Source organism: Anticarsia gemmatalis, chromosome 1 (genome assembly GCF_050436995.1).
Source record: "Anticarsia gemmatalis isolate Benzon Research Colony breed Stoneville strain chromosome 1, ilAntGemm2 primary, whole genome shotgun sequence".
Lineage (NCBI taxonomy): Eukaryota > Metazoa > Arthropoda > Insecta > Lepidoptera > Erebidae > Anticarsia > Anticarsia gemmatalis.
The window spans coordinates 876,674-890,931 of NC_134745.1; the positions used below are offsets into that span (position 1 = coordinate 876,674).

The following is a 14,258-nucleotide window of genomic DNA, read 5'->3' on the forward strand; positions in this document are numbered from 1 at the left end:
CATTTTTTCTTCGTATGATACTGGTTACCAAACTCTGGTATCATACGCGGCCGAAGCCGATAAATCAATGATTTATCTACGTTCAATCGAGTGGCGGCATCATAATCGATCGAATGCTTTCAACGAACGATATTAATAACAATTTACTACAGTTTAAAGTTATTCGAGCTTACACAAACTTATAATTAGAGAAAGTTAAGTTCAAACAAATTGCTTTCCCAAAGGATTTGTTTGAATTACTGTTATAGGCTCAGGACACGATATTATTTATTTATTGACAATTAGCCGTGAGAGAAAATATCGGATTTCCGATTTATGGGTGAGGCTGAATAATTTGTTGGGGTCAGAGCCCATTCGTCCCCTAGTATAAAAGTTGTAGATTCGGCCCCTACATAGGTGCCCATTGGTCTCCTGGTAGGGGACCAATTAATATTTTAATAAAATATATTATTTTTAAGGTACCCATTCGTCCCCTCTAATATATATACAATATAAGTTAAAGATTCGGCGCCTATTCAGGTGCCTATTTGTCCCCTGAGATAAAGTTAGCTATAATTTACATAAGAAACGGTTAACATAATACACTTGTGAACAGTTTATTAACGGAATTCATTTGAATCGTAAAATTAATGGTAGACATAAACCAAATATTTTGCAATGTTTAGACACTCTACATAAAGAAGCGAATTTATCAAAAAATAAAATGGATCAGGTGCAAAGGGGTGTCCAAACAAATAATCGGACTCCTGAAAAACTGGGCCACTGCATGGAAAAGCTATGCTAGCTGTAATTTAAAATGAAAAAACAAATATAAGATTAGTTTTGTTCTAAAATAATGTTGATTTGTTTAATCTTCAATAATTATTGTGATTTTAGTCATTTTTTGTTATTGTAGTTACAATTTATTAGATTTAAGTTATTACGATTTTGCATGTAGTTGGTTAATATACAAAAAAAATATATGTTGATTTATCTAGTCTTCAATAATTACTGTGATTTTAGTTTTTTTTTTGTACTGTTATATTTTTTTAGATTTAAGCTATTATGATTTTGCATGTATGTAGTTGGTAAATATACAAAAAAATAAGAAGTAAGTTATTATTTACTGTTGATATGCGTTCTATTTTTTTCTGCATATTTTATATTTAATGTTGATTTATATGATGGTCAATCGAGACTGATTTTTGTAAAAGAGTTGTATTTGGTTAGTTTCTAGGACATTGTGATTTTGTATGTGTTAATCTTATTTGAAATAAACATGATATCTACCGAAATACTATATTTTTTATTATAGCCTTTCCTGCGCGACTGTACCAGGACTACCAAGGTGCAGTATACACATATACATGTACTTATATTAGAAGAATGAATAAAAATAAATATTCTTCAGGGGACGAATGGGCCCCTCAAAAGTTCCAGGGGACGAGTGGGCACAGGGTGCGAATCTTAGGGGACGAATGGGCTCTGACCCATTTGTTGTCATTGCTTCATTGGTAATTACGACTTATGTCATAAAAAAAAACTTTTTCCTGCCTATTACCTACATATAATTGTACGTACTCGAGCCTAATATTAGTCAGCAAGTTTTTTTTTATTAAGGAAGGAAGTTTGATTTTACGTTTAACGTCAAGCATCTGTCAAAATGATAAAAAGGCGGGAAATATGACAGGTTTATGTTATATAATTACTTTCACAGTTTTATTAGCGTACATAAAAGTAAAATCGGCGAATGTGTAATAAATTACATATGAATTATGATGAATAGCAATTATTGCGTGTATAATATATCATTAAGATATTATTGTCTGCATTGATACCGATCTTGTACGTAATTAACGGGTGTATGTTATATTTACCATTTCATTTCAAACTAGTTATTATATCTTTTACTTCAGTAATATTTTTTCGAGGAGCTCGTGGCTTAGTTTACAACAGCCGCACGGATCGATCTCTGAGGTTAAGCTACGCTTGCCGAGGTTGTTCCGTGGATGGGTGACCATCTTATACATATCGAGTTCCTCCGTGTTTCGGAAGGCACGTTAAATTGTGGGTCCCGGCTGTCATTTTCGAAGATCTTTGACAGTCGTTAACAGTAGTCAGAAGCTTGAAAGTCTGACAACCAGTCTTACCGAAGGGTATCGTGTTAATACCCAAGTAACTGGGTTGTGGAGGTCAGATAGGCAGTCGCTCCATGTAAAACACTGGTATCCAGCTGCATCCGGTGAGACTGGAAGCCGACTCCAACATAGTTTGTAACAAAGGCTAAGCGAATATATAATATTTTTGCCAGCTACTGGTGTTTAATATTTCCTGAGATTTTTGGGACGTAGGTATTTTAAGTTACTTCGAAGTCCAAAACCAGAAATCAACTTAGATTTCACCATTAATTGACAATCAGACATACTTGTTTACAACGAAAACGGATGAATGGAAAATTTATTAAGGGAATTAAAACGCAATGATCTTTCAATTTCTGATTGGAAACAAACAAAAATGTTTTGTAAGATCTTGGCTCTAAAAATCTTATAACTATCATCCGCAATGAGCCATCTTCCTTTCTTTATATACGACCCTTTCTATCTCCAACTAGGCTACGTCTCCACTTTGTAATCAATAGTTAACGTGTACATTCCTTGTTTCCAGATGGTAGTGTCAACCCAGTGTTGCGTGTAGCTCGCTCGCATGGGGCAGGCGGGCAGCCACGCGCCGGCGCCGCAGCGCGGCCGCCGCGCGCACACGCTCCCGCACGACCCGCCGAGACTCGCGCCCAAGGTACACCTGCTAATTATCTTCATAATATCTTATCTGTTACTTCCTTGTGCCTTTCTTTATCTGTCTTTCTTTCCTCTTTGTACGTCCTATGTTGAGTTACTCAATTCGTTACATAATGGTCATAGATTTGCTTTGACATAAGTCTTACTCAAAAAATATTTTAAAATTTCCTTTTCCTCCATCATCAAAAAAATCGCTAATAATATTTATGTATTTATGCGGATTGACATTGGTAACAATGGTGACAGTATTGACCATAGATTATCCAGCTTCGTCTACTTTCTACAGTGGACCAGACACAGACATAATAGTTCGTTAGTGGTCACATCCATAAGAAGTGAGTCTAAAGAACTGTTTTACGATTTGTATCGTTATTTTCTCCAGGTGCTACCACCATTGTGCGAGTCGCCGCGGCTGCGCAGTACGGACAACGGCGCCATCTTACACTCTGGCGGCACCATCAGCGGGAGACGACCCACCACCGGACACGATCATGTACCACATGGACATGTGGTAAGGCATCATAACGTAATCTACTAGTTAAAGCCTCTATGCTGAGTAGTTTCCTTGCTTGACCTTGAGTCCTCCTTACAAACTTATATTTCGGCTGCGTGACCTTTCAAGATCTAGCTTTATAATTCCCCAGTCCACCGGCTAGTTTTAATCGGGTGGTTTAGTGCCGGCGGAAAAACCTGGTTTCTTAAACACCCTTGTTTGCCTTTAAATATGCAAGGTTTTCTTACAACGTGACGATTTTTTCCATTTATTCCTGTGGCTAGGAGACAGCAATTTCGTAGTTTATACGCCTAATAAACTCTGTAGATGTCTAAACACTTTGGTTGGTCTGTTTCAGCATGCCAACGTATACCGGTCGCGTTCAGCAGGAACATCCAGTGATGAAGCGAGGGCGCGGGAACGAGACCCGCTGCATCGCTCTCACACCAACTTAGATCTTAGACATAGTGACAGTAAGTAACACATGCTATTAAAACCTTTATCTTTATAATGTCGGTCGAAAGAAAACTGTGCTATAGGCCTCCGTCATAGAAATGCTCATTTAGAATAAGACCGTGTAGATTCAGAAGCTTGGCTCTACACGAGATCTGTTTTCTTTTTCACAGGGCAAACCTTATTTGGTTGACTTGGCAATATTTTGCAAAAAATGTTTTTGGTGGCATAAAAATATCTATAATTAACTTTGTTATCTTCAGGCAGTAATAGTATAAACAAACGTTTTGGATCGGAACCGGATCTGAGGATAGAAGAGGAACAGAAAACTAAGAGTGGAAACAGACACTTCAGGAAAAAGTACAGAGCACCGCCTCCTCCTACACATGATGTAAGTTACACTAGCCTTACCTAAGTTGCTGCTTTAAAATAAGCTGAAAGGCCCCGAATATAATCCTCCCATTTCAATTGATCACCTTATCAATCTTTTCATGTTCATTCATGTTTCTTTCCAGAATTTCGAGGGTTCATCGCCAGATTCCAGCGAAGGGAACGCGAGAGCTGAACCGCAGAGGAAACTAAGACTCTTCAAAACGAGAAACGAAACCAAAAAACTGAACGGACAAGAGAACTTGCAGTTCAGAAACTCTTACCACGAATACAAGTCTCTCGACATGAACGACAACCAGTTCGAGAGGCGATACAGATCACCGTGCAAGGACAAGGAGCCACACTTCAAGTACCCTGACAACAACGACATGATACAGAGCACAGCCTCACTCAAGAGAGAAGAAAGACTACTACAGACGAGAGACTACAGGAAGACGAGGATCGACAGAATGAGCGGGTGTCGCGCCAAGACATCCAAGAACGAACACAGCGAAGCGTGGAAAACACCACTACTGAACAGAAACTTCAGGTACTCTGAAAGATTCAAGAAAGAAGACAGCGAAGTGCCCGCGCTCAGGAGAGAGAAGACTTTCGACGAGACCCTTCTCCCGAGCGAGAGGGACGGGGACTCCTCGCGGGCCGTGCACGAGCACAGGATGAAGGCCATCGGCGAACAGCTTAAGAGTAACAAGCTGAGCCCGCTGGCGGAGACCGGCAAGCCGTTGAGAAAATCTCTTCCTTCACTATTATCCAAAAATAATGAAGAAAAAGATGAATTTCAAGCAGAATTGAAGAAGGCTACGAGTAGAATTAGAAACCAAATAGGCAGTAAAGTTAATGATAGTGAAACCAAAACTAGTCAAGAGAAATCGAATGATGTGAGGAGCCCAACGAAAATACCGAGCAAAGTCAAGAAGTCTAGTCCAACGAACAACGCGAGCAAAGCTGAGAGCAAGGCGGCGGGGAGCAGGCGACCACTAAGTCGAGCCAACGAAGACAAAGCTAGACTGACCAGCGTGAACTCTAACCCTAAGGTGCTGGACCACAAGCAGAGGTTCAACAGCAAGGAGAACGGCAGGCGACTGCCGGACAGAGGGCAGGCGTCAGGGAAGGAGTCCACGCCTGAACATTCACCAACGAGAAAGCTTGATAGTTTAATAAATCAAGCAGCACAAGAGAAGTAAGTACCTACGGTTTTTATGGAAGTGAATAAGAAGAGTGGCTAGCTATATCCAAATGGAAATGGCGGTCAGATAAGTCATATTTGTTTTAGTTGCTTTGCAACGGGGATTCCCTTTAAGGTTACAAACATCACTATTTGTTCAACCATCAACTTTATTGTAATATTTTTTCTTTTCCAGACAAAAACAGCAGCCACCATCAAAACAATTCTACTTCGGCATGATCGAGAGCAAGCAGGCGGACAGTAAAGACCACCTGAAGGACTTCCCCGGGCTGGGCAGTCCCATCATCGAGGAGATCTCCAACTTCCACCTCATTGAACAGAAGCTACTCAACTACCAGGAGGACCTAGATGAAGATGCCGAGTTCGAGAAGTTCAATGCGAAAATGAAGGAAGAGTGCAAAATTAAGAACTGTGAGTTGGTGTTGAAGATATTGACGTATTTTTTAGATTTTCGGATTCGATTCCCGCTTCGGTTTATGGGCTTTTCTTTATTGGGTAGATGAATGGATTGACGATAAATTATTAAACTCGTGTATTTAATTTACCTTCGCTTACATCTTTGGGTATAACAGGCATGATTTTTATGTGTAGGTATTTATATTCTCGTTAGCTAGTTTTTGGTACGTGTAAATGATAGAATTCTAGCACTTATTGCGGGATTGTTTATGGGATACAGTAACGAAACGTTGATGTGTTTCATATTGCTTTCTACTTTTATAGTCTTAAGAACAATAGTAGTTAATACCAATGACTAAAGTTACTTCTTTCCCCCTCAGTATCGTCGGAGTCAGCGCTGTCGTCGGGCGGGTCGGAGGGCTCGTGGTCGGCGCGGGGCATCGCGCTCCGCCTGCGGCCCACGCTGCCCAAGAAACAGCGCGCCGCGCCGCGCTTCTCGCCCGCCGCCGCCTGGCGCCAGCTCGCCAGCCTCGACCACCTGCTCGACACGACCCAGGACCTCGCTGCCGGTGAGCGACTACCATTACACTACTATATTATATATACCTATATAATAGTACTATGATTGCATGCAAAGGATATAAATATGTGCAACTAACGTTCGGTATGCTAACGAAAAGTGGAAAGTAGTTGACGGTTAGATCTAGTGAGGTAGCCGTGATCCAATATCATATTTGCACTTATTTGCCTCAGCACGGCTAATGCAAACTGCGCCAAAACATCAAGATAAATATGACCACAACTACATTCATAGCCATTCATATATTAGCAGCTTCATCGGTATATTAAAGGCCTTTAATATTGCTTACACGATTATTTTCTGTTTTAGAAACCCAACCTTTAGCAGTAGAGACAAAGATGTCGGGCGACATATCAGCGGAATCGTCCCCGCGGTCAGACCAGTCGGCCGACAAGTCAGGCGACTCCGGTATTTCTGGCGACCACGCGCATTCCGACCATCGGATAGACTCGCCTAGGCATGTGAGTAACACGTCAAAATTAATTTGAAAACAAAAAATAATTAAGACTATTTTACATATGGCAAGAAACGAATGCCCATTTACATTGGTGCATTGATTAATTATTCTCATAGCAACATATCGCCTTGTTGATGTATTATGTTGTTGCTATTACACTGACCGAAAATAAAACCTGTTTTAAAGAATTGTAGGTATATAAGTGCTCATTACATTTTCAATTTTTTAAATCTACAAGGCGAGAATACACTGACTAGTACCCAAACACTAGCTTTGAAAAAACTATCCTCTAGAAGTCTAATAGCAAGCAGCATAATTACAAATATTTGACAATATTTCTATTAACAAATGATACAGGTGCAAGAATCAGGTCCAGCCACCTGGACTCCTCAACAAGACCTGGGCGACAGTAGCTCGGAAGGCGCGGGCGCTGGCCTCACGCTCCACACGTCGCACCCTTCAGGCAACGTGGCCACGTACAGCCCGGCGGCGCAGCCCTTCAGCCTGTCACTGCCCCGGGACGGACACGAGAGAGTGAGTACAACGAGGTGTACCGCGGGAAGTTAGGCAGTTTGTGTGCTGGAAGAAATTATAGTAACTGTCTAATATTGTATGAGGGTTAATTTGATTATGCATACCCATTATGCATTATTGATATTTGGTTTTGCTTGTAGTGCGATTAACGTATGTTAATACTATTGATTGATCTACTATTTAAAGAAGTAAAAATTGTTTAACACAAGTCAAAAATTCGTCAATTGGCTCAATTTGTTATTGAGAACAATTTTATTAATATTTATCCATAGGATCAGGCGTGGTTTGAAACTGCCTATCCCAGCGAGTGTACAACTAGACAATCATGCGGGTTAGGGGTATGACCATCATAAAAAAAACACCAATCAAACTATTATAAACTAGAATAATTGCCATAAAAAATGCCATAAAATGTCGTTGAATAGTATGAGTCCTAAAACAAGTAGCAAGCTGTTATGGCCAGTGCAACCTGGTCTGAGTCAAAAGCAAACCAAGTTTAAGATAATGTATAGTCGTGTTAATCCTCATGTAATATTAGATAATAGTATAGATAGATGATGCAGTGGTGATGGGTCGGTGTGGTTGGCACTACTGGGCGGTGACTAATGATTATGTTTCTGTATTACAGCTGCCAATCGCGGGGATATTTAATGACGCCGTCTACTTGTGGGAAACTTATTTAGCAAAATAATAACATAGTTGCATACCTTTTTTAGTTCATTTTTGGCTATTTTAGATAAAAAATGTTTTAACGTATACTGAAAAGTCGTATAATATTTTTTGGGTATTATAGATATTAATTTCCAATCTAATTTTGAGGGTATATAGAAACTTCGTATGGCAAAATAATAGCTGTCTTAATTTTGTAGTGAACAAAATTGAGTCGCTAGGATAAAGATTAGATATCCACGTATATATTGTAGTGAACTTTGAAATAACTAATCATTTAAATAGTAGAGTAGAGTAAATATTAAGTTAAATAAACTCGCTTGTAGTCATTTGGTTATAGAGCTTTATATTTAAGAATAACATATTTTAATCAGTCCTAATACGTAAAAATACGTGTTATACCCATCGCAACTCATCATCTAGGCATCTACTAAAAACATTATTGTCAATAACAATTAACAAAGTGACTAACCTACTAATATTTGACAATCTGACCTAACCTCCCGCGTCAGCTGACGAGGAATAAAGGTACTTGATACTATAATAGGTGAAGGATGCTTTAACACTCTAATATTACGCTAATTACGTAGTTATATATTAATATTGGGATATTATATATATATTATGTACTGTTTTAAGGTGTATTTGTATGTATATGTTTCGCATGTCTACCTTTTATAGAAGGGAAATGGTAGTTAAATAATGAAATGAATTCAAATTATATTTGTAATCTATGTATCTATATTTATTTGGACAGTACTATCTTTTCAAAGACATTTACCAAAATCTTAGCCTTATATTTTCCAATTTTTAACTTTTTTTGTATTGTTTACTTATTTATAGCGTTCAAACGCAAAATCGCGATACAAGACGAATTACCAACCCCACTTAGTCGCTATTCAACATACCGTTTTCTGTGATCCTTTTATAGCATTTCTTAAAGCTGCAATCTTTTATCGCGACTTTGAGTTTGGCTTAGTATTCTTGTTTCCCCTTTTTATTCTACTTTCCTTTTACAATTTCTATGACTCATTCAGTTACCTTTAATCCTCATCAGCCAAAAAGAAAAGTACCAACAAACTTCCCATAGTTTAAAGCGATGTCGTGCTTCTACGAATGCTTCCAGGGCAAGCAAATACAGCAAGGATTCAACAGTTTGCAAAAACTCCGGAAATCTGTGTCGGGAGCTTTGGGAGCTGCTCTTGGGTCCCGAAGGTTTGACATCGAACATGAGCCCATGTTGCAAGAGCCGGAGCAAAACTGGTTCCTTACGAAGTCAGCTCCCAATTCTTTGAGCAATCACTTGATGTTCCAACAGCCGGCCAGAGCTAAGGGCTCTGATGAAGATGTTATTAAAGAGGAGGAGTCTCCACCCTCGGAGAAGGTGAGTGCCGGGAGTTTTATTATGATTGTTACTTTTGTACTTAAGTTACCATGTTTAGTTGTAATTTAGATGTGATTATAAAATCCACAAAGGCAATTTGGTACTGACTAAAAATGTCTATAGAAAGGTCATGAGCAATCTCTTTAAGAGTTCGGTAAGTAAATAAAAAAATCACTAACTAGTTTGAATCATTCCATAAATATGCCGTATATTCTTACAGAATTCTTAATAGAACAGGTGCCCTGCGTAGTTTTACTTGTATGTGTGTAAGTGTAACTTAGTAATTTGCTGTTGTGGCAGGAGGAGCCATGTTCCTGGCGGCCAGGCACATCTTACCTGTCGTGGGGTGGTCACGTGATGTATCTACCACCTGCAGCCGACCAGCCGCTCTCCATGATGGGAGCCATCGAGAGACCTGTCAGGTTTGTACCACTTGTAATACGAATAACTATGTTGACTTTGTTATAACTTGTTTTTCTATGCTATTTTAATTAAGTTAGAATTTACTTAGTGCTATTTGATTATTGTTGAAACTAAAAATAATGTTTTATTAAAATTACAAGGTTTTATGAAAAGAGTTTTTAATTTTATGAAGCTTTAGATTTATGTGATCTATAGGTTTGTTTAAGATTCATTGTATGAAAATACAAGAAGTGTGCCCGACTGACATGTTTATCTCCGTCCTTAAGATGTTATTTAGACAAAGTAGTTTGTTACGGTTTATGTTTTAATGTTTAAACATGCTGCACTATCGCTACTTTTTAACTGTGAAAGATCAAAGCCTAGTTTTAACTGGTACCTACCTGTCCCCCAGGAGTAAATCCAGTGGTTGCCTGGAGGCGAGCGCGCGCGCGGCGCGGGCGGCGCTGGGCGCGGAGATGCGCGAGCGGGAGCGCTCGGCGTCGCCCGGCCTGGCGCGGGCGCTGCCGGCCGCCGTGCTGCCCGCCAGTGGGGTGAGTACACTACAATAAGATGATTTAAAAGTTTCTAGCAATCATTATGGGACGTGAAATGTGATGTTTTCGACGCATTGATATTTCTCCTTGTAGGTCATTGTTTTGGTAACTTTTATAAGAGTGTTTATTCATGATGATTTCAAGCAATAATTGGAATTTGGTTTAAAATACTAAAATACAACTTTGAAGCGTATTTCTTTATGAAAACGCCATGATAATATCAGCCTAAAGTGGCGTAATGATGTTGGTTAAATAATTCATTAAGACATAATCCTACTTAAAGTATTTAGCGACAACCAACTATGCTATCAGTTATCAGGTTAACTATACTTAATTTGTGCGAGTCAACTTTGACAAGGCAAAACGCTTTTTCATGTCACATTAAGTAGATACACAAGATATTTCACGAAATGATGTAGGTAGGTACACAGGATGTGCGATAACGAACATCATTTGGCTATCAATATTGCTATAAACTTTCTACAAAACTGAATAGGTATGTATTATGATAATATTTTTAACGTGAACTTGTAAAAATATTTTACTGCTCGTCCGTTTAGGCGAAAAAATATAATTGATATTATTGTATTATATTGTCATTAAACCCTTAAGAAATCAGAAAATTTTAAATAAGACACGTTCATAGAAACTAATCTCAGATAAAATAAAACACTATTTACAACCAAGTAGCTATTCGTGAATTTTATATAGAGGACTGTTAGTGCTTCTAGTTTTTTCCAAAAGAACTACTTTTTACAAGTAACATTTTGTCAAACGAAATTGCGCTACATATGGCAAAGTCGAGTACAATATACCATCACAACTTCGTACTTAATATTGTATACCACGAACTTAACATTTAATAGGCTTAAAACACACGAAGGCCTTAAAAACGGAAATATTCAATAAACGGTACATTATTTAATATATTTCTCACTTAGTTATGGAATTACTGAGTATCTCACGCCATGGACAATCGATTTATTTCAATTAAAACTCAACCTTGTTTTGAATGGCTGATAGCAAATGCGTACACACGATCGTATTTGTATTGCATCATTGAATCATTGTAATATCGTTTATGGTCTTTATAAGTATATGGATTTTATGGCTACTGTTAATTGATAATTAATGTCCCTTTGTGCGTCTAGGTCGTAGGGATCGTCGCAAAGTAGATAGATAAAAGATGAACAAGTTTTTCATATTTTCCTGTTTATTGCAACTAGTAGGTAATTAATAAAAGATAATAAACTTAAGCCATGATTGTCCCACTGCTGGGCAAAGGTCTCTTCCCGTACTAGATGGTTTAGGCCTTGAGTCATCAACGCTGGCCAAAGACGGGTTGGAGACTTTGCATGAAATGACAAGACCTTCAAGATATGTTGTATAGAACTCTCAGGCATGCAAGGTAGCATCACGATGTTTTCTTTCACCGATGGAACAAGTGATCATTATTTCTTTTACACACATAACTTGGAAAAGTCATTGGTGTGTTGCCACGGGTTCGAACCTGCGACTACTTCCGTGGGAGGTACCAATTTAAACCAGTCGGCTATCACTGCTATCAACTCAAGTTTCAACTGGTAATACTATTCTATAATAATAATATTTTTTATCAATCATGGTTATAAAGGTATCAAGATTTTATTCGCGGTTTCATACATGAAAAGTAGCAAGCATACATACAGCGACATGATGTAATATCAAAAGAGACAAAAATTTAATTAACTCGAGTTTGAAGATGTCGCCGGAGCCCCGCTTCAAAAGTATTATTGTCTAAAGCATAGGATCAAAAGTACTTTTCACTGGTAAAGTATTTTGACAGTAACAAAATAATGTTGAAGGTAAATCCAAAAATATTAGGTCGGTAAAAAAATCTTTTCGCATTAAAGTATGTATGAACTTGTAATAAAATCTCTTTGGTTTCAAGAATCACAAATGAGTACCTACACGGTTCATTAGGTTTCTTTCAGTGAGCTCGTGAGGTACCCAAATATCGAGCTTTTTTGTGTCGAGAAAAGGTTTTATTACAAGTTTATACATACTATAATGCGAAAAGACTTTTTTCCCGACCTAATATTAAAAAACGGTTTCTTAAACTTTATGCACTGTTTCACTTCAATGTCCCATTCAACTCATACATTTGTAAAAGTGCTCTACATTCAGAAGTATGTTAATCTAATCAGAAACACATTATCTTTTCACCAAACCATTACTATACATTTAACTGACACAGTTTCTCTATAGTACAGACAGGCAAGTTGTTCTCATTTATCTATTCAACACTTTTCTTATAATAAAAATATCCAGACAATAGTATAGATTTAAAAACCATTCTGTCTGTATGTTTGTACGTCTATATGCAACAGTTTTATTGTTGTTGAACAAAATCTTAAATAGGGACCTATATTTTTATTTTCACGAAGAATAGTCTGGTAAGAAATTCAAATTCCTTTTGATTATAAAAAAAATATTTAAGTCTTCTTTGAAAACTCGATAGAATGTTTTTTTTTATAAAGAAAGCGATATTGAATATGTTAGATTTACGACCCTTACAGTAAGGAAATTATACATGAAGATGATAAAAAACATATAAGAATCACAGTAGCACTTTAGTTCCAAGAGGAACCCTGGTTACCAGATGCTTTAACGATCAAGACATCAATATGAAATAAATTATTCGAATATACGACCAAAACCACAGGGCAACGCTAGTCATACATATACAAAAATTAGTTTAAATTCTAACCGAGATAAAGCTTCTATTGTGTTATCGTCTCGCGGCGCAGTTCCCACGCGCGGCCGCGTACCCGCGCGTTTCCGCGTCTGACGAGAAGATTAATATCGTTATGACGCGGCCTTGCTCGTTCCGTAATGTTTTGGGAATACGGTTGATCATTTAATTGTTTTACACTATGTAATATGACAGTAACAATGCGTAATTGATGAAATATGCAATACGTTTGATAATGTTTTTAATTAATTTCTCACAGCTCACACGCTCTCACCCGTAGGTCTCATTTTGTACAAGCCACATACACGATGTCTTCCTTTAGTGTTTATGGTGTCCATAGGCTAAGCACAGCTTTTCAAATTTCTTTAGAAACTGATAAAAGAACCACCGCAAAGCTTGAAAAGAAAAAAATGTACAATCGAGTCATAATTAATTGAGATGAATTCGAAAAGTGTCTCTTTATCACTTAGATTTCTGCTCAAAACAGTAGGCGTCTAGCACGTAGCTCAAAAATTTCAACAGATTTCTGTTAATTAGCAAATTCCCGAATCTCCACAAAACTTGTCTAGTTCGAAAATCTAAAGTACCTACATATTCAAAATTCAAAGTTTATTGATCTACAATCTATCTATCAACACAATACTACCACGAGATTGTATGTAAATGTCTCAATGTTTAAAACAGTTAGTATGCGCGTGCGCACGTGTGTAGCGTGTTGTACATGCGCACTGTCATGGACTGCTCCTGTTTGTGTCGTGAGCGTGAGGTCCATTACACTTGTGATGACGTCATTGGTACGAATGTGACGATATCCAAAAATCTTAATGTGGTCCTTTCAAGCCTTCATTTCTTAATTATATTTTTACTAGAGGCCGCCCGTGACTTCGTTCGCGTGGAAAACCTTTCCATGTAAATCCAAATCACTCGGGAACTCCAGGATAAAACGTAGCCTGTGTTATTCTGGGTCTTCAACTACCTGAAGCTACATACAAAATTTCATCGAAATTAATTCAGTAGTGTTTGCGTGAAAGAGTAACAAACATCCATACATACATACATACTCACAAACTTTCGCATTCATAATATAAGTAGGATTTGCAATAAAATAAAAGTTATGGTTGCAAATATTAAAGGGATAGACTGATTAAGTAAACGTGTGTGCTGGGTCTGGCAAGCAGCCTAGATATGAATTGTAGATGAGGTGTTTAACAGGCGCCAAATGTGTCAGATGGTCACGATTATCTGTCCGTAT

General features: G+C 38.0%; 1 protein-coding gene across 4 annotated transcripts in view; it reads left to right on the forward strand.

The window, feature by feature from the left end:
- Positions 1–14,258, forward strand: part of LOC142986038 (uncharacterized) — a 150,847-nt gene that overhangs the window by 104,077 nt on the left and 32,512 nt on the right. For 2 of the 4 annotated variants that reach the window (XR_012960334.1, XM_076134281.1), the window contains exons 4-15: positions 2,644–2,772; positions 3,157–3,285; positions 3,626–3,740; positions 3,984–4,111; positions 4,236–5,290; positions 5,472–5,707; positions 6,073–6,261; positions 6,582–6,733; positions 7,087–7,263; positions 9,023–9,315; positions 9,613–9,738; positions 10,131–10,269. Coding sequence is in view for 3 of the 4 variants with exons in the window: in XM_076134281.1 (XP_075990396.1) it covers positions 2,683–2,772; positions 3,157–3,285; positions 3,626–3,740; positions 3,984–4,111; positions 4,236–5,290; positions 5,472–5,707; positions 6,073–6,261; positions 6,582–6,733; positions 7,087–7,263; positions 9,023–9,315; positions 9,613–9,738; positions 10,131–10,269 (2,829 nt within the window). In the remaining variant the exon portion in view is untranslated. Of the gene's footprint in view, positions 1–2,643; positions 2,773–3,156; positions 3,286–3,625; positions 3,741–3,983; positions 4,112–4,235; positions 5,291–5,471; positions 5,708–6,072; positions 6,262–6,581; positions 6,734–7,086; positions 7,264–9,022; positions 9,317–9,612; positions 9,739–10,130; positions 10,270–14,258 lie in introns of all 4 variants that reach the window. The other 2 variants (XM_076134372.1, XM_076134454.1) reach the window with 2 other exon arrangements.